The 24,210-nt window shown below is 41.1% G+C and overlaps 3 protein-coding genes across 4 annotated transcripts in view; 1 reads left to right on the top strand and 2 right to left on the bottom strand.

Moving 5' to 3' along the window:
- The window catches only part of LOC129765329 (probable glutamate receptor), a 16,751-nt gene extending 10,837 nt beyond the window's left edge, over nt 1-5,914 (top strand). Inside the window, exons 4-7 of one of the 2 annotated variants that reach the window (XR_008741417.1) lie at nt 564-865; nt 923-1,106; nt 1,172-5,037; nt 5,094-5,914. Coding sequence is in view for 1 of the 2 variants with exons in the window: in XM_055765505.1 (XP_055621480.1) it covers nt 564-865; nt 923-1,106; nt 1,172-1,474 (789 nt within the window). In the remaining variant the exon portion in view is untranslated. Of the gene's footprint in view, nt 1-563; nt 866-922; nt 1,107-1,171 lie in introns of both variants that reach the window. The other variant, XM_055765505.1, reaches the window with a different exon arrangement.
- LOC129765327 (transcription termination factor 2) lies at nt 5,372-24,210 on the bottom strand. The gene is made up of 6 exons (XM_055765503.1): nt 24,054-24,210; nt 23,940-23,996; nt 22,840-23,872; nt 20,994-22,785; nt 5,941-6,098; nt 5,372-5,875 (listed from the first exon to the last, which is right to left on the bottom strand). The coding sequence occupies exons 1-6, from the start codon at nt 24,100-24,102 to the stop codon at nt 5,731-5,733; spliced, it is 3,234 nt and encodes a 1,077-aa protein (XP_055621478.1). The 5' UTR covers nt 24,103-24,210; the 3' UTR covers nt 5,372-5,730.
- Nucleotides 6,107-10,573, bottom strand: LOC129765328 (dynein regulatory complex protein 11). The gene is made up of 2 exons (XM_055765504.1): nt 6,462-10,573; nt 6,107-6,398 (listed from the first exon to the last, which is right to left on the bottom strand). Exons 1-2 carry the CDS (start codon nt 8,735-8,737, stop codon nt 6,251-6,253), a joined length of 2,424 nt encoding a protein of 807 aa, XP_055621479.1. The 5' UTR covers nt 8,738-10,573; the 3' UTR covers nt 6,107-6,250.

Here is a 24,210-nt window from a genome sequence, read left to right as displayed (position 1 = left end):
ATCCTGTTTACACCAAACAACTGTTGTCAAATGTAGTCGTCGTCAAACGAACGAGCTGACAAATTGGTGTACTTATAAACCCATAGAGAATAACTTATTCATTTGTATACTGCACGATAGTGGTTGATAGTGCAGTTGTGATATGTAGTACTTATATTGTGCCTTAACGATCATCGGGTGCGGTGCGTTCATCGTGTGAAATGTGTTAATAATTAATAAGATAAATTACGAGACTCGACGCGAGCTTTAATGGTGTTCACGCAGAAGTACACACCCCCTGCATCCGTAACATTGGAATCAAAAACAACACGCGTAGACTGTACCTACCACCGTCTATAAATCAAGAATGAATAGAATATTATATGGAGCTATCACTCCTATCAGTTCCTTTTGCAAGGAAGAACAGGTGGCTCAAATCGGAAACATGAGTATGAGTACAAATAGAGTTGTTTCTGCCACCTTTCACAAACGAAAGTTATTGTTAACGAGCGAAAGTTCCCAAATTATACTATTTCGCCTTCCAACGAAACGCATTCGATCCAGTAAACTTTTTTCCTCCGTAGAGCGATGAGGCCCTGAACTCGTTGAACATTTTGGTGGACAAACATTTGGTCGAGTTCACATCCAACCTTAACGACAGCGACATTCTCCTGACGACTGTGGCCAAGAAAAACTTCGTTTATGTCCGGGATCGACCAGCCATTGGGCACTTGGTGTACAACGACTATCTAGTGCGAAGGAAGGTCAACCCCATAAACGAACGAAGTCACTGTCCGTTCGCTACAGCATCGAAACCTTTCCTGACGCGGGTACGTGCCTTCGGTTATCCGAACACCACCCGATGGAATGCGTTGTTTGATCCTCAGTGAGTACCTGCAGTTATCATACAGATTAGGCAAACCAATCTCAATTGATTTTGCAGGCTTCTCAATATGGTTGAGGGAGGTCTCATCAAGTTCAAACTTCTGGAAAATTTGCCGAAAGCGGAGATTTGTCCTCAGAATCTGGGCGGCACCGAACGTCAGCTGAAGAATCGAGATCTAGTGATGACATACTTGGTAATGGTGACTGGATTCGCGACGGCAATCGTTGTTTTCGTATCGGAGGTGAGTACTAAAGTTTGTTGGAAATACGATTAAGTCGAGTTTCAAATAACACCTACCACTTGTAGATGTTCTTCCGAATACTCAACGAGCGCAAGCTAAGCAAGAAACAGGAAGCCAACCGTTATGGTTCGATGGAGAAAATTATAAGTATCAACAAAGCGATCGTTCACGGTGGCTCACCACCGCCACCATACGCAGAGATCTTTAGCCGACATACAAGTAGAGCGAACCTATCCGGAGGCGAAACCGTCGGAAGTGTCGGATCACGCAAAATAATCAACGGCCGCGACTATGTGATCGTCGGGTCACAGCTGATTCCGATTAAAGTCCCATCTGCGGCCATCTTTCAGTATACGTACACAAATTAGTATTAATGAAACCTAAAGCGAATACCCAAAATAGCTTGGTTAAAGTTTGTCCATTTGAAGCGCTCAACATTGCAGTCATATCACTCTAGCTATCTAGTTCAGATGAAAACCAAGCGATTCAAAACATCACAAAACAAAACAAAATCGTATAATCAAATAGTTCATAACAGATTGGAACCGAAGTGCTCAATCGATTGAGGAAACGTTGGATCACCGTTAATATTCCGTTATATCTTTGAAGTCGTGAAGCTTTTCAACCGTTATTTTGTTCTTCTTCTTCTTCTTCTTCTGAAATCTTATTACCGATCCACAAGGATTTAGAACTTGATTGAAATATAAGAGTTTTAGGTTGAGTGACCAAATTTTTTTTATGGAAAAATTCTACAGCCAAAATTGAAATTCCATCAACAAGTCCACGTGGCACACCCAATGCTCCCATGTAAAAAAAACCTCAGAGTCGTCGCCATCGCGCCTTTTTTCGGGTACTCATGGAAAAAAAATTCCATAAGTACCCGAAAAAACGCGCGACCAAAGAAGATTTTGATCTTTTATAACCGGATGGATTTTCCACTTCACGATACAAATGAATCCACGACGTGAGGAGAGAGAAAAGAAAAATATTGAAACGATGTAGTACACAGCTGTTTAACTGCAAAATTAGTCTTAGTAAATTCATCTAAGATGGATCCCTGTTAGTAATTAGTTTAAATCAAATCGAAATTTTTCGTTTGACATAGTGCTTTTAGTTCAGCTGCTTCGTAAACAGTTTTCACAACTTGTATATGCTATGTATTAGATCTTAGGTGTGTTACATCATATCTGATAAATTAAATAAAACATGTTACCAATATTACCCAATATTTATAATTAAATATAGAAAAAATGTTACCTAAGCTCAGATTACATATCCCAATTAGCAGAAACTATAATTATATGGAGGCGCTGGAAAAAAACAAGCCACTCGTATTGACTAATAGTCTAGCGTGTAAAACGCTAACACGTAGATGCACAGGATGTTACATGTACACAAAAACTAACACAAAAGCAATGTATTTCTAAAAATACAAAAAAAAACAAAAAACAAAAAAATATCATGTAGGGACCACTAAGATTTCATCCCGAAAAGGCAACCGTGATAGCTCCAAGGGTGTACCTCTTGGTGAAATAACTGTAATCACCTGGCTTGTACAATTGAAAGATACAGAGGTATTGCAACAATATTAGAAGAGTGAATACGAGTATATCTGTATAAATGACTGCAATCTAACGACTATCATAATGACAAACAGGAAAATCTAAACACTTGAAAGCTTAACACCTGAACGAAAAATTAAACGTTATTATCTCCAACCTGATTTTCTGCTACATCAAGTTTTTTTTCCTTGATTTTTTTATTCTCTTCGACCTCTGTCCTACAGACAAACTGTAGGTTTAAATCATAGGAAGGCTCGTTAATTCCCTTCCCGTCAACCAAACAGGCTTAACGCGTTTTTTTCGAGTCTCACAGTTCTAAATACAGCGATCCGTCGGAGCCACATAGACTAAAAAGTTTTGAGCCTAGAACAATAAACGAATTGAAAATTTAAAACAAAATTGTTTTCCAATTGATATTAAATGCGCTGGTCTGACTTTACGGTTTTTTGATAAAAAGGACATTCGCTTGAAACATAAAATTTACTGCTTTTTTATTCAAAGTGTGCCACAACCTTGACCCATCTTTCAGACAATATCCATGCTGGCAGAAGTCCGATTGTTTCGAACGAATCATTTATTGGACCAATTTTTGATTCAACCAAAACAAATAATAATCTGAGGAAGCAATGTTTGTGGACCTCTATCTATCACTCGTGAACTTTTAACTTTAATCACAACATTTGCGAAACCGTACCACCGAAATTCTTTCGTTCGAAACTCGATTTCTTTTATTCCGTGTTTCTGTCAAAACAAACAAAACGGAACTGGAAACAGTCAGTACCGCGAACTTACATCAGCACCGAGTAGTAGGGTCCTATAAGTCAACAGTAAAAAGTTTTTGTAAAAAGTACATTGATCTGTTTGTTTTCTATCATTCAAATTACGTATCATTTGCAGCTGTCCCCCCTCACCTTTTTTTCAAGTATTCACATAGCATATGGATAGTGTTTTAGTACTTTGAAGTTATTGTAACAAACTGTCATTAGTTTTTCTCAAGGTGTCGGTGTTACCTGCACTCCTATTTGTTTCACCGAAAAGCATAATTTTTTGTATTCTATCAAAATTAGAGTTCTACCTAATAAATGACGAACATATTCTGTAGCATGGACCGTGTAGAGTTTGAGAGAAGATTTGATAACGATTTGAAGTCACAGAAACATGGAAGGCCTTGAGAATATGTGGAAATCCATAGGGTGGTAAACAGCAAATTTTGACGCGACCCTCTTCAATTTTGAGGAAGCTTGGTACACAGGATGGAAGCTACCTAAAACCAATGTTTTATAATCATATGACCAATTTACATTAGGACTGATTTCTAAAAAGGGTGTATTCAAAATAATTGATCTTTCTTTCTAAAAATCGTTAATGAAAATCCAAATGTCCGATTAAAATATGATGTTTGACAAGATTGTTGGAAAATAAATGAACCATTTAGGAAAGATAATATTAAAAAAAAACATGCTCAAAAATTGAATCGATGGCACTGCGTTCCCCACTTCGAGACGATAATATTTGGCTACTCGTTCAGTTTGATCGGATGGTTTTTAGTGTCAAGATGTACAATTTACAAGAACGTGTATTTCTAGTGTAATCGTATTACTCGAACAACTGAAGCCTTAATGAAACTTTGTCCTGTTTTTATAGCAAAATAGCACCTGCATTTTTTATATCAATGAAACAAATCCTCTTTGCATTGGCGTTACTCAAACAACTCTATTTCGGTTGCGCGTCACAGACAGAGTAAATTTGCCATCACCAGCGAAATTAAATTGAAGATTTTTTTTAAAATGGTGCTATAACTTCGCAGGGTACAAATTTCCCGCGGAGCACCATTTGAAACCTCCTGCCCTACAGAATAAAAGAAGCAAATCATATTCCCAGTTTTTTTTAAACGAGAATGACGGTCTATCAGAAGTAACTCATTTCAACTGCAGGAGTTACATCGCTCAAGAACATCATCTGACATCAGCTTTTTATTGGATTGGTCACGACATTTCCCGGAAGAAGTTTACTGAGCTGAGCTCGCTGGTCGGAATCGTACCTGAAGGATAGAACGCTACAAGTCAAAATAGGTTCGTCACTGTTCTCGTGAACAAAACTTCCCAAAAGCAGAGAGAACATGATGACTTTCAGCATTGGAAAATGTGTCATGATATCATTCCATCGGAAACTGTGTCGTGAGGTTTCCAGTTTGACTTTTACTGAATGGGAGAATTTTGAAAATAAACAATTTGTTCACGATTTATTAGATAAGAATTGAGCCAGTTTAAGGGTCCTTGTTACATTCCAATTTTCCGCTATATGAAGAGTGGTAATGCAATGTCTTTGGCGTTTCTGGAGAATATGTATCAGGATCGCGGCTAACTAAGGTATGTCGGATGAATTTCAAGTTCTAAGTTTGTCTACAATTTGCTCCAGTGTTCAGAATAAATGAAAATGTGCAACACGGAACCGGGTACACGACCGGACAACATGCGATGTCATGACAGCCATAGAATGCTTGCTGCAAGTCCAATGCAATAAAGTTGCGCGTTAAGGTTATGGTGATTGGACACGAGCCAGAATATTGATTACATGGTAGATGGTATTCATTTAAATTTCTACCCGCGGGTATTAGACTAAACGAAGGTTTTCTCAATCGATTGACAACTTTATAAAAACAGTGAAATATAAAAGAACAAGTAAAATACAAAGTAAATCCCAGAATATAGTTTTACACTTTTTAGCATCATGTCGGCTACCAAAATACGCAACTGTAAAATATCAACTTCTTTAAAAAACTACTTTAGAAAAACCATTTCGACCAAACTTACTGACAATTGTAAGACAAAAATGTAGCGGGAATTTGTTTCATTCAAATCAAATATAAAACACCAAGCATTTCCGCTCGTGGAATGTGGCAAGCACCAAATTGCGTTTTCTCCAATCTCTATGTATAACAAACAGTATTTATATCCATCAATATCTAAAAGTGCTACACGAACACAACACAAATGTTGCAATTCATCTCACATCACAATTCTGACGAATGCCTGCAGTCGCCGAGTGGACCAACAATTTCTCTACAGTCCGAACAGTGCCTTCAAATCGTCAATCGACAGTTTGCTGCCGGTATGTTTGGTTCCCGTGAGAACTTCATCCGCAATTCCGAGCTTCTTTTCCTGCAACATTCGGATGGCCTGCTCGACAGTGTCCGAACACATGAACCTGTGAAGAGAAGGTAGGTAAACATTAATAATTTGTACAACAGGGGAGCAAAGAGGAGTACTCACTTCCATATGTATACAGTCTTCTTCTGACCTACCCTGTACACACGATCTTGAGCCTGGGCTTCCAGCTGTGGATTCCAGTGCAAATCAAGCAAGAGCAAGTGATTTGCACCCACGAGATTCAGTCCAACTCCACCGGCAGTCAGCGATAATAGCATAATCTACAAATAGGAATGATATGTTTTAGTAAGTATGTATCACAATCAGAATACATCACTTGACTGAAATTTTTCTCATAGTTATAGTCACACCAAACATAGAATTTATTTTAAAATAATTAATAAGAAAAACATATGAAATATATCGACTGTCATTATTTCTTCTTCTTGTTCACATTCTCGATCTCCATCCGTGCTTCGTGTTCCATCTCCATCTGCTTCGAGCGTCGTCTTCCCAGCGGAGTCTTACACCACCAGTACATGAATGCCTCCTCTTCCTCCTTGTAAACGGGTTCCAACGCACTTGAAATGAGTGAATCCAACGTTAAAAATTCTCCGATTATATTCCACACTTCATAATCAAACCTTAACGCATTAATCAGCTCAAGATGTGTCAGCGGTTGTGTTCGCAGTTGCAGCATTCGTTTGCAGGTGATCACATCGCGAATGCACCTCACCACCGAACCAATCGTGTAACCATCCGAAACCTTTGCCATGGCTCCCGTGTCAAACTGTCTCGGGACGCCACTATAGTGGCTCAACAGCTCCTTCCAAGCGTACGAAAGTGCACCATAATCCGGTCGCGGAATGTAGATGAAACGCTGATACGTTTGCACCATTAGCTTCATGTCGCCCTCCCAGGGACAATTGGACGTTCCAATCAGCATGATTCGATCCTCCGGGTTTATGTTTTTCATCAATTTTGGCAAATCTTTCTTCAGACGCTTTGGATCGGTTCGGTCGGTTTTAGGTATCTTTTTCATAAATGGTTTCTCGGCATCTCCAAAATAAATGACCGAAGGTTGGAGCAGTCGAGAAACTTTCGATACCAAATGCATCAGCATTATCAACCCGGATTTCCCCGGATATTTGCCAGCGATATTCGCCGGACTTATGTCGAACAGAACCGATCCAGTCTCTGTGCAGATTGCGTGAATTAGAGAAGTTTTTCCAGAACCCTTGGGACCGGCAATTAGCAGTGACTTTATGCACGGTCCGAAATTACGGATGGTTTCAGAACCCAGTGGAAGGATGCAGTACTGTTTGATGAGGTGACGAACATCTCCAGGTGAAGGATTGAGCGCACTCCGAGCAGCATAGCTCAAATCCCCCACAAACGAATTTATTGGAGTTTCGGGAAACTTCTTGATAATCCCGTTCGTTAGCAACTCCTCAAACAGAGACTCCGTCGTGCGATCCGGGGTCAAATCTTTCTCACGTTTCTTCTTGCCCTTTTTGCCACTTCGACGTGCCTTCTTACTGCCCTTCTTGGTTTTCTTTCCTTTCTGGGCTCGATCTCTATCCAACGCAACCTGCAGCAGATCCAACTCCTGCCGCATTATGTCATCCACAATTCTCCGCAGTTCCGTTTCCACGTCAGTGTACTTTTCCTCATAAATCATATCGTCGTAATACGTTTGTCTTAAATTATGAGACTCATCCTTACCCTTCCAAATCTCAATGTACTCATCGATACCATTTTTTATCTCCGGAAGAAACGCAGATTGCATTGGCTTGAACGCTTTATCTAATCCTTCCTCGAGCGAAACCTCCCCAGGTCGCTTCTGTTGAATTTTCGAATCTTTGGCGGATTTTAATTTACTCTCCCGAGAGGACATCACGGACGACCGGCTCATCTCACTCTCTGTAGCCTGTCGACTCAACAGATGGCGGGATCCACCGGCTTCCTCCGATGGAAAATCCGGCAAACGACCAGTTCTCTTCTGGAATTCCTTAAACCAGGTACGGATTTCATCGGCGATGTCCTCCTTCATGGCAGCACCCTGCTTCGTGTAAATTTCATCCTTCACGCGGATCAACGATTTATCGTATTCCTCCTGAAATTCCTGCTGCTGCACATAACGCAACATTTTGGCTTCTTCCAGTTCGTCAATCGCTGATCGCGTTGTCGTGACCTGAGGTGGTATCATTCCGATCAGGATCATTTCTTCCATCTTTCTTCGTCGTGTTTGGCGCCTTGTCGCGTATCCTCGCCAAACTTTTTGAATCTTCATCGCCGCATTCAGTCCGGTCGTGGATTTGTCCCTACTACTATCAGGCTTACCTTTCTCCTTCAAGAGCTTCAATTCCTTCATAAACTGAGCTCTCAATCTTCCCTGTCTGGCACGCTCGTGTGTCTGTATGATCTTGATTGCATCCAGCTCGGACAGTTCCTCCTCAATAACTTCCTCGTCCAGTGCTCCAATTCTTCTTAAAATGTCATCCATAAACTTCTTTCTCTCGTTCAGCATTTCCTCCTTCTCCCTCCGGAAATATTTGGGCACGTTGATCTCCATGCTGAGTGGCGTCAGTCCAAGTTTCTCCACCACACCATCATTGTAGCTAAACTCCATCATGTCGATAATGACCAGATCATGCTTGAGTTCTAACACTCGCCCCAAGCAATTGTCCAGCAGCTTACGGATCAGAATCCGCTTCTGGGGCTGGACAATTTGGTCGTAAATTTCCTCCAGCCGGTTGGAGATCACAATGTAGCGCAGGTATAGCTCGTAAACCTGTCCCTGGATTTCCGTGCGATCGTGCTGCGCCTCGATTGCCTGATACTCGAAATCGTTGACCGCGAGTTTCTCGAGATCCTTCTGGGAGCTGGTCCACAGCAGGTTGAACGTACGGTTTGACATTTTTCTCGGTGGCGATGAACCAGCGGGCTCGGCTCGGTAAACGCTTAACACAATTTTCGCAATGACACTATGGAACTGTTTTGAATCGATAGATAAGATTCGACCGACGACTGTGGCAACGGTTGTTTGGCTGAAAGTGCGTGGGTGTTTTAACACCTGTTGATGCGATACATAATGTTCCGTTTTCAAACAGAATTGAAATAAACAAATGCTTAACAACGTTATGACGAATGCATAATGATAAACTGACTATCGATAGCAAAATGTATTTGAATTTTGATGGAATTATCGGGGGACCATGTATATTAGGATTGGTTGATCTTGGATCGATATTTAGAAGATCGATCTTTTCTTCTCTGAATTTTTTGGATTGACTCTTTGTACTCCAAAAAATCGCGAAAATCGATCTATCTGATCTTTTCGATCGAAATTTTTTTGTTCATTTTTTTTCAGTGAACATTGATTTCAATCTCACCAGAAACCTCCTGACTAATTTTATAAACATTGAATTCCTTTCAAAAATGTTAAATTAATGGTCATACAATTTAGGAGAAACAGTTTTGTAAGTTTGTTCACTACAAAACAAGTGGTCACAACTTTAATATTTACACCATCACATTTGCTAGGCTGACAGCGAAAATTGTGACGAAATTTCTTTTTTTCTTTTCTAGAACAGGAACTACTGCCAAGAATTCGACAAAACGCCAGACTATGAATATCAGTTGTTGAATTTCTAATTATTTATTTTCAATTAATTTATTTCATTGAATGATTTCATGACGGTACAAAACAAATGCTCTTGAAAATTTAAGTTTTCAAGTCTTCTAAGTAATCTTCGAGCAGAGAATCGAATGACGTTTGAATAGAAATGTGAAATGTCTATTCCATGTTTTAAGAAAAGATAACTTTTATATAGAGTAAGTAAATAAGTTAAAAAAAAGCATATGATTTTCCAAAGGTCGATTCAGATCGATTCTCTGGCTCCGATTTATCAGTGATCAGTGAATTGATCCCTACGCCATTTGGAAAATCGATCCGTCAAGATCGATCTTTTTTAAAGATCGTTCAGTCCTAATGTATATATTGTTTCCGAATATGAAAAAGAATCAAATCAAATGATAAATTGGAACCATTTTCGACTGATGACTGTTCGATCTAACGCCGAGCAAATGAAACCGAAATATAAGCCACACCCACAGGAAAAGTAGAATCGCGAACACACATATACAACGACAAATCCGAGCGCCGATACGCGTGCGATACGATGAAAGTTCATTTAGTTAGTTTTTTGCCTACCGAAACGACGTGTTTTTGACTCGAAGTTTAGTTTTGCGTACCGACCCGACAAAGTGTTAAAAGTTATTTTTGCTAACGTGTTATAAACTTAGAACTAATACAGAATATTGTTAAGAGTTTAAACAGTGTTTTTCATTCGGCCAAACCAAGTGCAATTGAATACAGTCCACATTTGAGAACCGAAACCCAAGAACCGATCCCAAACAATGACAACTGAACGAAAATCGTCTCTTTAATGAAAATCGTCTCTGGAAATAAATGAAATTTGATTTTTTTTTCCTATGGGTGTGAACCACTGCGTCCATTGTTTCGAAAATGATGAACCCTGTACACACATATAATCCAACAACGCTGAATTGTCTAGGTAAGATTCTCGAGAAAATGGTAACGCTTGTGAATGGACTGATTGGCTCAAATACCGGAAACCGACACGACACGATCTATATAATTTTTTTCAAAGCCTTCGATAAAGGTCCGCACGCGGCGACTATTGAAAAAATGAGAGACATAGGCTTGTCGGATTATATTACTACCTGAACACTCTCTTACTTAACAAGTTGCGAGGAGTTCGTTAAGTTCAATGGCGTCACGTCTGGACAACATTCAACATCCCTGATGTGCATAGGATAGCCACTTAGGACCACTCATCTTCAACATTTCCTGTTCATCATCATACGCCTATTTTCAGCCCCTGATCACTAGTCGCAGGCTATTCAACGAAGTGATTAACATGTTCGACTTCGATAGTACTTATACTTGTAGTTATAGTTTGTACTACTTTTAAAGTCGAAGACGATACGAAATGAATAGTTAACTCGATTCGTGGCTATTTTTCTCCAATTCCGCGGACCTGCTCCACTTGATCTAACCACCTTGCTCGTTGCGTTCCTCGTTGTCCATTACTAGCGGATGCCCTATTAACACAATTTTTACAGGATTCCGGCATCCTAGCAACATGTCTCAAAGTATCCGTCCAGCTTTGGCCACTTCATGAATACCGGATTAACCGTAGAGTTGCGTGAGCTCGTGGATGTGGGTCGCTACGCCTCCATATTCCGTTCCCCTGTACCTCACCGATTCCTCTAAGAACTCGCAGCTTCTCTTCGAATATTGTCCACTTCTCGTGCTCGTTGAGAACAACCGGTCCTATGAACATTTTGTACATGGAACATTGCGAACGATTACTAAGTCTGTTTGATCTCAAGTGTTTGTAGTGATTATAGTAGGCACGACATCCATTGTTGAATAACAGGCAAGATAGATCATCTACATAACGAAGTCCCCTGCGGACTTCGAATGAATTACACAATCAACCCAATCAACACGAGTCTGTATTCGATCCATCGAAACCCTAATCAATCTGGTCAGCTACCCGGGGAATCTGTTCTGGTAAAACCGTGCATACTATAATTCTCTCCAGCACACTTCCTACAGCTCTACGATTGCAATCTTGCGGTTCTTCAATAGTTCGGAAAGCAAACGAATACTCCCAATAAAATTGAGAGATCGACAATCCTACGTCCCGAGTTTCGAATCGTTAATCCGTTTTCATCCTCGCGGATTTATGCTGTTAAATTTGACTCAAATTTTCTTGTGTTTCGTTCGTTGCTTTCATGGTGCGACTTGCGACCAGCTCCACCATCGTAATACTGAAAACTGTCATTCAACCTAAAGCCGGGTTCAGACGGTGCGAGTAAGCATACGAGTCGATCTAGTCAGTTACTGCAGTGCAGCTACTCACACCGTGTGAACACATCATGCCAGTTAGTGTCATGTGTGATTCGGCGTGCGAGCTACTTCAAAGTTTTTTGAATTTACTCGCACTCGCATCCCTCAAAACGTCAAAAAACAGAATTTAGCGTTCGAATCAGGGATGCCAAATGTAAACAAATGTCTCTATTTTTAAGATATTTGAAAATATGCGAAGATATTTATAGACTTGAAAAATATTGGAAAAACAAATAAAACCCTAATAGTTTCTAAACGGAATCGTTGTTATTTTGTTTGGCACACTGGCGGGGCACGTTTTCTTATTGAGACAGTTTTATTGGGAATCTAAATATAAAATCATCATCGGGCACAATTTTCATTCAAAATTCACTCACAACTTGCAAAAAAAAGTATTGTTCTAAGAAACAGAATACATATTCGATTTGAAAAAAAGTATATTTTCATTCATTATTTTAGTTTTTGAGACGTATTTATTCCTCCGGCGAATCTACTATCATTTTCATTTCACAAATTGGTACACGAAGCTGCTGTCAACGCGAAGTAAATCAAATTTTGAAAAATCTTTTAGACTGCCATTTGTAGCACCACATACTTTCGGAATTAATTAAGCTATGGATGCTTTCGAGGTTCTAAAAAATAGCGACAATAATCTGATATATATTCCATATTCCAGAAGAAAGGCACATCATTTCTAGTTTCACTCATGAGTGTATATTGGCGTTGTATTTGTGGAGCAATTAAATCCAACAGTTTTTTCACTTTTTCAGGTGTTATTTCCAACACTGCTCTGTACTCTCGGGGATCATCATCGTGGAGTTACTCCAGTATTGTATTTGTTACTCCTTTTCTTTGCATCCAATTCCTGGCCCGAATCCTTTTTTCTTTCTGCTTTTTTCGGATAGTACCCTCAGTTCAAAGAAATTCAGCACAAAGTATTTGTAAACACGGCCAGCGTGTGTCTCGCGATAAAATTTAAAATTGTGTAATGATAAATTCAACTGAAAACCTAAGCCGAAAACAGCCAATAAATAAGTTGATTTCGGATCAATCATCTGTCAAATTCGGACCTGATTGCTGTTTCTGACTATTTGATGGACATTTGAAAAATCGTCTGGCATCTCTGGTAAACCCGTACTTAGTATCTAGTTTCTTGTCAGCAGCTCACATTGTGTGAACGGACAAGGCGAGTCAACCATTTGTCAAGCGAGTTCACCGGGTCAGTAGCTGCTCGTTGTGAAGTCAGCTACTAGCAACGTATAAATGGGCCTTAAGAGATGCAATCCTCTATTTTTTTATATTTCCTGGCAACTGGAATGACGAATGACGATCCAAGTTAAGTGTGGTTTGTAACCAAGTTTGAGTGTACGGTTTAGGGCTGTTTGCATTCTTTAATAATTCAGTTTATTGAGAAGCTCTTCGACAACTAGAGACCACATCAAAGAAGACCGTACTCCTCCTTGAGTACAACCGCTTATTGGTTTCATCGCTAGGGTAGATCCTCCTAACTCGGCTGTCGGCGATCAGTTGGTTATCATAGCACGTTTCGAGTTTAAGGTGAAGGTGGAAGCTAGCCACGAATGGCTGCCACAATGGCGCTCATTTCTTTCATCTCCAGAGAGAGAAAAAACCTACGGCCGCTGCAGTTTTATCCTGAAAATCAATCATTATCTTTGACGCTCCACTAAATTCGTAAACAGAGCTCAATGCCGTCAACGCGAATTCTCCCAGTGTGACGGTTAACCGATTAATCGATTATTTGGGGCGATTAATCGTATCGAATAACAAACTGCTGAAAAGTATTCGATTAGCTGATGAACGATTAATTTCAAAAATCGGGGATCACTAATCGTACTTCCCATCAAGTAATATCACCCAAACTCTAATCGATTACTCACAAGATATTAAATTTTCATCTACTGTCGCACTGTATAGTGAAAAACGTCGGAAAACTCGAGCAAATGCCGTGAAAGTTAAATTTTCATTTTTCAATTTTCGGCAATGGTTTTGTTTGTATTGGTGAAAGCATCGTTATTTTCTCGACACTGATGCCAGACAACATCATCGAAACAGCTATAAAAACCACTCAATAAAACGTAATGTAGTCATATCGTTTCATGTCATGAAAATCAACAGAATAAATAATTGTGTTGATATCAATACAATTATTATTTATACATTTAATGGGTCTATAATGTAAGTTTTAGCAACTTTAACATTGGGTAAGAAAATTATATTGCAGAGCTCGGAACACTGCCACGACTGCTTATGCTTTCAAAAACAGTAAACAGAAATGTATTACATTCAATCAAAATGCCTCGGCCAACGAAGAGAAGGATTAAGTCTCTCCAACGTGAATATGTGAAAACAATACGATCAACGAAGGAAAATATTAAGGAATTATCAACATCGAGTTACTATGCGGAAGAACTTGTTAATACCAAAAGAGCCCCAATTCGCATGTGTTATAAATTTACTCATGATACGCTCGCGTATAATCAGAATTTTACTTCATATGCAAATATATAGATATTTATATTCGCAATTGTTTATCGGAACATATCGTTCTGTAATAATACTGTAATACTGTAGTATTGAAATGTTATTTTTTTTTTTTTTTATTAAATCGTTTATTTTTACAGGCTCAGTTACATAAGTTTAAAGGAGCCAAACTCCTATCTGTATAGTTACAAGTATACATAAACATTTTTTATTAATTCTAATGTTAATGAAGTAGAGAACCGATTACTCGCGGCTTGCTCGAGTTTAGAAGGGTGACATTTTGTTTCAGGAAAAGGATGGGATATAAGGATATGTTGACAATGTTCACACTCACATTCGCACTCACATTCATCATACTCAATTCTTAAGCCTATCTTATATCTAACATGTAAGTAAGAAGGGATTTGATTTCTCGCGAAGGAAAAGGAAAAGGAGAATATAAGGATATAAGGACATTCACACACGAAGATCGATAGCTTTTAGGAAGACATATATTTGGGACATGTAATCAAGGTCTAACCGAGCCAACACATCTCTCACCGGCACATTGGGCTGCCTTCCTCTAGCCCGAAGAGAGTTTTCTAAATTCGATCTGGCAACAAGATACTCCTCGCACGACCAAACAACGTGTTCGATGTCGTGGTAACCTTGGCCACAAGCACAGATATTGCCATCGGCAAGATTAAAACGAAAGAGTAGCGCGTCTAACGAACAGTGATTGGACATGAGTCGAGAGAAGGTGCGAATAAAGTCCCGACTTAAGTCCAGACTTGTGAACCATGGTTTGAGGCTAACCTTAGGGATAATCGAGTGAAGCCACCGACCCAATTCATCTTCGTTCCACTTACGTTGCCAGTTAGCGATGGTATTTTTACGGACTAAAGAATAAAATTCATTGAAAGCGATTTGACGCTGATAAATATCGCCTTCAATTGCACCTACCTTTGCTAATGAGTCAGCCCTCTCATTACCCGGAATTGAGCAATGTGAAGGGACCCAGACAAAGGTAATGACATAACAGCGTCTGGTTAAAGCACTCAAATTTTCTCGTATTCTCTCAAGGAAGTACGGCGAGTGCTTTTCCGGCCTCACTGAACGGATAGCTTCGACAGAGCTAAGACTATCCGTTACAATGTAATAGTGTTCAACAGGTCGTGAGGCGACGCTGTCCAGCGCCCAATGTATTGCTGCCAATTCAGCAATATACACAGAGCAAGGATTCTGAAGACTGTGGGAGGTGCTAAAAATTTCGTTGAACACTCCAAATCCTGTGGACTCATTGATAGAGGACCCATCAGTAAAGTACATATTATCACAATTGACACGCCCATACTTTGCATTGAAGATCGTAGGAACGATCCCCGATCGATGATAATCTGGAATTCCATGAATTTTCTCCTTCATGAACAGATCAAAATGTACAGAGGAATTGATGTAGTCAGGAAAACAAACACGGTTGGGAGTATACGAAGAAGGATCAACCTGCATGGAGATGAATTCATGATATGAGCTCATGAATCCTGAATGAAAATTTAGCTCGATAAGCTGCTCAAAATATCCGATCACCAATGGGTTCATAACCTTACACCGGATGAGGAACCGAAAAGCTAATAAATTGAAGCGATCTTTTAGTGGGAGTAGGCCTGCCAAAACCTCGAGACTCATGGTATGCGTTGAGGGCATACATCCCAACGCAATACGGAGACAAAGATACTGAAATCGCTCGAGTTTAATGAGATGTGTTTTGGCAGCTGATTGAAAACAGAAACTGCCATACTCCATCACTGAGAGAATAGTTGTTCGATACAACATTATAAGATCTTCGGGATTGGCTCCCCACCATGTGCCGGTGATTGTACGGAGAAAGTTTATTCTTTGTTGGCATTTTTTACTTAGATACCTAACATGGGCCCCCCAAGTACATTTGGAGTCGAACCAGACCCCAAGATACTTGAATGACATAGCATGAGTGATCGGTTTACCCAAAAGTTGAAGCTTTGGTTTTGCTGGTCTATGCTTCCTAGAAAAAACCACCATCTCTGTTTTCTCCGTGGAGAATTCGATCCCTAGCCCAATGGCCCAGGTTGAAAAATTGTTCAAAGTATCTTGTAAGGGTCCTTGCAGGTCGGATTCGTTTGATCCTACGACAGACACCACTCCGTCATCTGCAAGTTGTCTTAGGCTGCAATTTTGTGTAAGACAATTGTCGATGTCGCTTACATAGAAGTTGTACAAAAGGGGGCTTAAACATGAGCCCTGGGGGAGGCCCATGTAGGAGACCCGATTTACTGTCGAATCCCCGTGAGAAAAGTTCAACTGTTTCTCACAAAGCAAGTTATATAACATATTATTCAACAGAGGCGGCAGACCCCGAGAGTGTAATTTGTCTGACAAAACCTCTATTGAAACAGAATCAAAGGCCCCCTTTATGTCCAAGAATACTGAAGCCATTTGTTTTTTTCCGGCGTAAGCCATTTGAATTTCTGAAGAAAGCAACGCAAGACAATCATTCGTCCCCTTGCCCCTGCGGAACCCATATTGTGTATCTGAGAGTAGGCCATTCGTTTCAACCCATCGATCAAGGCGAAACAAGATCATTTTCTCCAACAATTTCCGTATACAAGACAGCATTGCTATTGGGCGGTACGAATTGAAGTCGGACGCGGGTTTTCCGGGTTTTTGAATAGCTATAATTCGCACTTGTCTCCAATCATCTGGAACAATATTATGCTCCAGAAACCGATTGAATAAATTCAACAAGCGATGTTTCGCCACATCAGGGAGGTTTTTTAACAAGTTGAACTTAATTCTATCCGTTCCTGGAGCCGAATTGTTACAAGAAAGGAGAGCAAGAGAGAATTCTACCATCGAAAACTCGGAATCAAGATCACACCTATCTTGTAGTATATCTCGAACAATTTTTGCACAGGAACGGAATCGGGACAAACCTTCCGTGCAAAATTAAAAATCCATCGATGTGAATATTATTCGCTTTCATTCGATGAAGAGCGATTTCTCATGTTTCGAGCCACTTTCCATAATTTTTTCATTGACGTTTCTCGTGACAAACCTCCCACGAAATTTCGCCAATAAGCACGTTTTTTCCCTTTGATCAAGTTTTTAAATTGATTTTCAAGGTCCAAATACGTTTGAAAATTCTCAATGGTTCCACGTTTCCGAAAAGCTTTAAATGCGTTCGATTTATCCTGATAAAGCTTGGAACATTGGCTATCTCACCATGGATTGGGAGACCTTTGACGAAAAGTGGAGCCTGGAATGGGTTTCGTTTGAGCGCGAACCGCGCTGTCATATATCAAACGAGAAAGGAAGTTATACTCCTCCAATGGAGGCAAACCATCTCTGGAATTGATGGCTAGAGCAATTGCGTCCGCATATTTTTTCCAGTCAATGTGTCTTGTGAGGTCATATGCCATGTTTATAGATTCAGAAGAATTCGAACCAATGGTGATGGAAATTTTGATTGGCAAGTGGTCACTGCCGTTGGGGTCCTGGATTACATTCCACTTGCAATCTAACGATAGTGAATTCGAGCAAAGCGAGAGGTCAAGAGCACTTGGTTTAGCAGGAGGTTTAGGTACACGTGTTGTTTCCCCAGTGTTCAAAACGGTCATATTGAAGCTGTTACAAAGGTCATATATCAACAATGAACGATTGTCGTCGTACTGTTCCCCCCAGGCAGTTCCGTGAGAGTTGAAGTCTCCCAAGGTCAACAAGTTGCTTGCGGCTAACCGCAGCTCTCGGAGGCCAATACAAGCTGACAATACAAAGGTCTTTGCCTCTGATGTTTGCATGACAAGCAACAGCTTCGATCCCTCCAATAGGTGGAAGGTCAATTCTAAAAAATGAGTGGCACTTATTGATCCCCAATAGCACCCCTCCGTATCTGTCAACACGGTCCAAGCGTATAATATTAAAATCGTGGAAAGAGATATCATCTCGCGAAGAAAGCCAAGTTTCGGACAGAGCAAAAACGTCACAATTGAAGTTATGAATTAAAAATTTGAATGTATCCAATTTAGGGATAAGACTACGACAATTCCACTGTAAAACAGTGATATCTCCGACCTCTCTATTTGAATTAGACATCAAGAGAGATAATCATTGCAAGGAGGGGCCTTGTTTGCATCAATTGTTGCAAAATTGTCTTTAATACTGGAAGCATTGAAATGACAATGGTTCTGATGGAGAAACATTAAAGCATGTGAAGATTTGAGCCAGAAGGTCAGTCAACTTTATAAATCCCGATTGGGGAGTTGAGCTGGACGGAAAAATAGGGACATTTGGGGTTTTTGATGTCCCCTCGAGTGCTGGGTCGTTCGAAGGTGAACTATTCCCACGGAAGCCAGGAAGAACCTGATTTTGCTTGTCCGCTGCACTCGATTTTTTAGGCATGCTAACAGGAGGTATAACCGGAGGGGCTTGTCCTTGAACTTTGGGAGTGGTCACATTTTTGCGCCGGGGATTCCCTTGGAAAATGAACGGTGTGCCCCCGTTAGCTGTGTCCGCTTCCATTTCGTCAACGGGCAACGTGGCGAAGACATTTTGTGTGATGATTGGTTGTTGTTGTTGGGCCAGTGGAGAAGCGCCCTTTAAAATATCCGCAAAAGTGCGTTTCGAGCGTTCCTTCAAAGAGCGCTTCTGTTTCTCCCAGCGACTCTTGTAAGTTTCACAAGCTGAGAGTACATGTGGAGCTCCTCCGCAATATGGACATTTATGCTCAGTCGCACTGCAGGATTTCCCCTCATGTTGCTCTCCGCAAGTGGCACAGCGCTCCTTGTTGGCACAATAATCTGAAGTGTGACCAACTGACTTGCATTTTTGGCAAGTCATGGGCTTTGGCACGAAGAGTCGCACAGGCAGTCTTAATTTGCCCACCATGACGTAGTCAGGGAGAACGGAACCAGCAAAAGTTACTCGAAACGAGTCTGACGGCGTGAATTTAGTTTTTCCCTTTTCTTGGGATACTTTCCCTAGTTGGCGGCTGTCCAAAATTTTAACGCCCACCAACGGGAGTCTTTTAAATTTACCAACTCCTTCCTTTATCATTTCACACGTCAGACCCGTTTCAGTTATCACCCCCGAGATTTCTACGTCATGGGACGGCACGTAGACACGATACTCTAGGGAGAATCTCTCGTCGATCACAACTGCATTTGCGTGTTTCCGATCACTCACGACAACACGCAGTTTGTTCGGTCTAACCTTAGAGATTTCGACCACGGAGGAATAATATCTTGCCAGATCTTTCGAAACCTGAATGACATTGATGGATTTTCCTTTCGGTTTGGGCCGGAAAAAAACAACCCATGGGCCAGCTCCAGGTGAATCTTCTGGATAGACCTTGACACGAGGAGAGGAAGCAACTGAGGGGGAGGTCGAGGTCGATTGTTGAGCGGGAGCGGGATCAGTAAGGCTGGGAGGCAAGTTCGGGAGTTGAGCGGAAACGGGAGCGGGAGAATGAGGGGGTGAAGAGGAAAGGTTTGCAAATTTTCTTGAGGGAGGCTTGTTGAGGTGAGTTAACTCTTCCTGTGAAGAGACATCTTCTGAGGGGGGAACGCGTTTAAGCGACTTCCCAGCACCCGTAGCTGGGGAGGGGGAGACAGTGGATTCGATATCCATGTCAACGCTTTCTTCCCCTTCTGCCATTTAAAATGGCAGATGTACACTTTCTTATAATTTTTGCAATTTTTTTTATAATTAACCTTAACCTAATAACCTTAACCTATTAATTTCAGTATACTTATTATGCAGACCAGTGCGGATTGTTTATAACGGTGCTGCGTGTTGATCGTTCGGTACAGCTGAACCCGTGTATCGCACCACGCGGTGATGATGTCGAAGACGGTGCTACGGCGATAACACACCAGCACACAGCGCTCGCGTGCAGGGTTTCTTCCTCTCGCTTGTTGTGTCTGCTTCAATGAATTCACAGGGAATCCCGTTAGTGTCCAACACTCACTTCACCAGCCACGAAAATAACGGTATCACTTCAACGATGGACGATAACGATATAAAACCGTCCGGCGGCTTCGAGCTTAGGAAGACGAATGATTTTTTTTTTTGTTTTCAAATGTATTCAAAGACTCGTGTCAATGAAGCGCCACACCGTCTGATAAGTGAATTGATCTATTTACGTGTGCTTTGCTCTTCTCTCACAAACACTATAACTCCATTTTTACACGTGGGTTTACCTATACTACTACAATGGCTAGCTTCCACCATCATCTTCAAATACACATGTCGAAACCACATTTTTTCTTAGCTATATTTATAAAGTAATGAGAAACATTGCCAAATGCTAACTCAAGCAACATGTAGAGAGCAGTTGAGTTAACTGCTTGGTAGGTAAGTTGGACTTTTTCAGTAGTCTCATGTTCAAATATGACAACTTAATATGAAGATCAATGCATCCATCCGTTGAACTTCAAAATAGCCGAAAACATCCTTAAATGGGTTGAAAATTCAAAAGACAAAAGTCTTGACAACCGATTAAAGAAAGACATCTGCCTTTTCTATAGTATCAACTGTGAAGGGGGGAAGTCTTCAATTTCGACTATAGTGCAAGATATCTGAAGTTACTAACAAATAGATTTATATAGTTTAGAGTTTGTATCAATCAAAAACATATACCTATAAGAAATAAAGATGAACAATTGTACTCATACAATTCGATAAGCATGTAAAACACACAAAAACTTTAAAAAGTTACCTTCGGACCAGTTCCTTGTTTGTTGAACTCCACCACAATGTCATTGCGGAATTTGACGGGCACTTTCCCGGTTAGCGACACGTGACGTATTCGTTTGGCAGTCAAATGGTCAGCGACGATGTCCAGAACACTGCTCCACTGGGATACTACGACAGCTTTGTCATCTGTGCCCATTATTTTCGCATCCAGCAACTCCAGTGCCTTCGCTATCTTTGAGCTTAATCGCCCTAAATCAAATACCGGATTCGAACGAAGCATTACCTTCGATGATGCTTTCGTAATGGCTTCTGACTCTTTTGGTAGATTATCGCTCAGATTTAATTCCTGCAACGCTTTGGAAGAATCGTTCGCGTCATCACCATCGGGTGCATCCGTTAGTTTGAGTTTGTTCAACTGATCGAGCAGGTCTAACTCTGGTTCTTCTTCCACGGTGCTTACATCAAAATTTCCATCGTCGTCCTCAAGCATTTGATGAATGAGTCCGGGATGACAGCAGATCTGACGAAGTCGTAACAGCAGAACAAGAATTTGATGCTGGTGGACCTCTTCTTTAGCATGAAGTTTCTTGAGTTTTTGGTGAACCCGATCATACGCCCCGTTAGGATTTCGCGTTTGGGCAAAGGTGGGCCGATTTCCTTGAGCTCCAAAATACGCATCATTTTCTTTTTCGGCTCGCTGATGCAGAAATTGAGCGAAAAGAGTTCTCGAATAGAGGAGCACCTTCTGATACACGTTCATTTCATCCGTATCCAACTTTACTTCAATCAAGGCAATGTTCTTCTCCGGCAAACATTGGAGTGATCCTTTCTCTTGAAGTTGTTGTTTGGTTCGTCTGAGCATAATAGACTTCATGATCGTGTTGAGCCGAACCATTCCTCCCGCGTTTTTGTTGTCGATCCACTTTTTCCAGTGCATTAGATCATCGAAGGGCGTGCAGCGAAGAAATTTTAGCAGAGCGTACATGTCCATCTCTTTGTTTTGGATGGGAGTGCCCGTTAGAACCCAACGATAGCGACCCTTCAGTGCGCAACACGCTACCGACATTGCACTTTTGTGGTTTCTTATCATGTGCGCCTCATCCAGGATCAATCTCTCCCAATTAACACCAAAAACACCGCTCTCCGATGACTTGTGCTCTCTCGAAACAATATTGTACGTTGTTATCACAACATCGTATTTTGCCAAATGTCGCGGCTTTACATCTCTATTTGAACCATGGTAGACATTCACTGCGAGACTATTCCTTGACACCCTGTTAACTATTTCTCCTTCCCATTGTCTCATCAGGGAAGCGGGACACACAATCAAGGTTCCACCAGCATAGTAATCTTTCCTCCCTTTTGCCTTCCACCCACTATCGGGATAGTTTTCCTCATCTGAATCATCGCTGTCATCTTCTTCCTTGTCAGGGTCCTCCATTTCGGCCGCCTTCAATATTAATGAGATCATGCTTAATGTTTTCCCCAGACCCATATCGTCAGCCAGTATTCCTCCGCGAGGCTTCTGGCTTTCACGCCACATCATCCAAGCCAACGCATGTCTTTGATGGTTCATAAGCTCAATTTTCAACAACTTCGGTGGATCAGCCAGAGTGTCCTCGGTGGGACACGTAGCAATAGACTTGTGTAGGGTAGCCAAGCGATCCATGGTTAGTGTTTTCTGGGTCTCAAAAGTAGCCATTCCCTGCTTTCCGGTATATTTTGGCTGTATTTGTTCGGTGGCCTTCTGAATATCGTCCCAAGAAATGTTTATTATCTTATCTTCTGCCACCGATTTGACACTGGTATTAGTACTGTAAAAAAGCAAAAAATCAAATAAATTCTCGAAACTATCACACCATTATTACCTCGCTAGAGAATTGTTTTTAGTTTCGGTCAAAATATGTCCACTGGTATCGACTGAACTCTCGAAGCTCTTCCGAATTTCGCTACGAACACCTTGCGAACCGTTCACTTCCATCTTATTCACCTCGTTGGAAAGATCTTCGATTTCCTGCTTTAAGCTTTTCATTTTCCGCATGAGCCCGGCGCCTTTATCAGGTAGAGCCTTCATCGTCTTGGTTAGCTTCTCGATCGAAACAAGCGTCGTCTTCAGATCGGATAGTTTACGCAATCTGTCATCGTAGAAACTCTGCGAAACCAATTGTTTTGCAAAGGCTGCCCTAATCGTAGGCTGGACCATTGGCTTGGTCGGTTTTTCGTCGTCACTCGAAACCGACAGGATCTCTTCGGTTTTTTCCAGTAAGGCAACACTCGACGAGTCGCCGCTTCCATCCTTTTGCTCACCTGATTCGTCTACTGCCGTGGAAGACAACTTATTCCCAATGGATTCACGAACACTATTAGAGAGACGATTGTTAATCGATAGATCGGCCAAATTGTTTTGGATGTCCTCCGAAATGGCGGTAGAAGAAAGCTTTGTGCTAATTGAGTCTCGTTTATCCCTAGATGATTCGGCATTGTAACTATTGAGTGGAAGACTGTCCTCAAACGAATCACGTTTCTCATCCCTTGCTTCCGATTCCTCTTCACTTTCGTCATCCGACAGCAGGATATTTCTTTTGTTACTTTTTTTCTTTACCACTACTTCCTCTTCATCTTCATCGGATGTTATGTCTGTCGCTCTGAGGCCGGTTATGCTCATCCTAGTAACAGGAGAGAACGCCCTTGATTCAACATCCCGTTCTTCATCACTTGTGCTGTCATCGCTAGCGATTGAAACCTCTCCTGTCTCGTTTCGCTTTGGTTCGTCATCACTTTCGCGCTCGCTTGAACTAGACCGCTTAGGGTGGAAGGACATGCGACGACTTTGTCTTTTTTTCATGCGCTCAATAACGAGTCTTGCTTCACTGTCCTCTTCCGAGTCGTCCTCAGGATCCGCTTGAAATTATGCATATCGTTAATTCGACCTCCGCACATCTAAACGCAAACAGTAGTTAAAACTTACATTCCTCTATGACGATTGATTCCTGGGGATCCTGAGCATTGCTGGCAGACAAATACTCTAAATCAAGCAGGTATTGAGTTGCTTATAATGTTAGAAAATAATATAAAATCTCACCACTATCAGCCGATGAATTGTAAGCGAAAATATCTTCTCCGTCCGACATACTGAAAAAGTTTCCGTTAGCAAAAATAAAACGAAATTGAAAAATGTAGGCGCGCAAGCCTGCCTAGAAATCGATGCAAAAAAAACGGTTGACGTTCCACGACACAAG

Source organism: Toxorhynchites rutilus, chromosome 2 (genome assembly GCF_029784135.1).
Source record: "Toxorhynchites rutilus septentrionalis strain SRP chromosome 2, ASM2978413v1, whole genome shotgun sequence".
Lineage (NCBI taxonomy): Eukaryota > Metazoa > Arthropoda > Insecta > Diptera > Culicidae > Toxorhynchites > Toxorhynchites rutilus.
The sequence above is the reverse complement of the archived record's forward strand: the minus strand, read 5'-3'. Positions and strand labels throughout refer to the sequence as shown.

What these genes read in the sequence shown, in the direction of transcription:
- LOC129765328 (XM_055765504.1), bottom strand. Translation starts at nt 8,737, where the DNA reads ATGTCAAACCGTACGTTCAACCTGCTGTGGACCAGCTCCCAGAAGGAT. An exon ending in GAGCTGATTAATGCGTTAAG is followed by an intron (nt 6,399 to 6,461) that starts GTTTGATTATGA and finishes ACTCATTTCAAG; the next exon opens with TGCGTTGGAACCCGTTTACA.
- LOC129765327 (XM_055765503.1), bottom strand. Translation starts at nt 24,102, where the DNA reads ATGTCGGACGGAGAAGATATTTTCGCTTACAATTCATCGGCTGATAGT. An exon ending in AAAAACAATTCTCTAGCGAG is followed by an intron (nt 22,786 to 22,839) that starts GTAATAATGGTG and finishes GCTTTTTTACAG; the next exon opens with TACTAATACCAGTGTCAAAT. An exon ending in AACAAGGAACTGGTCCGAAG is followed by an intron (nt 6,099 to 20,993) that starts GTAACTTTTTAA and finishes TCCTATTTGTAG; the next exon opens with ATTATGCTATTATCGCTGAC.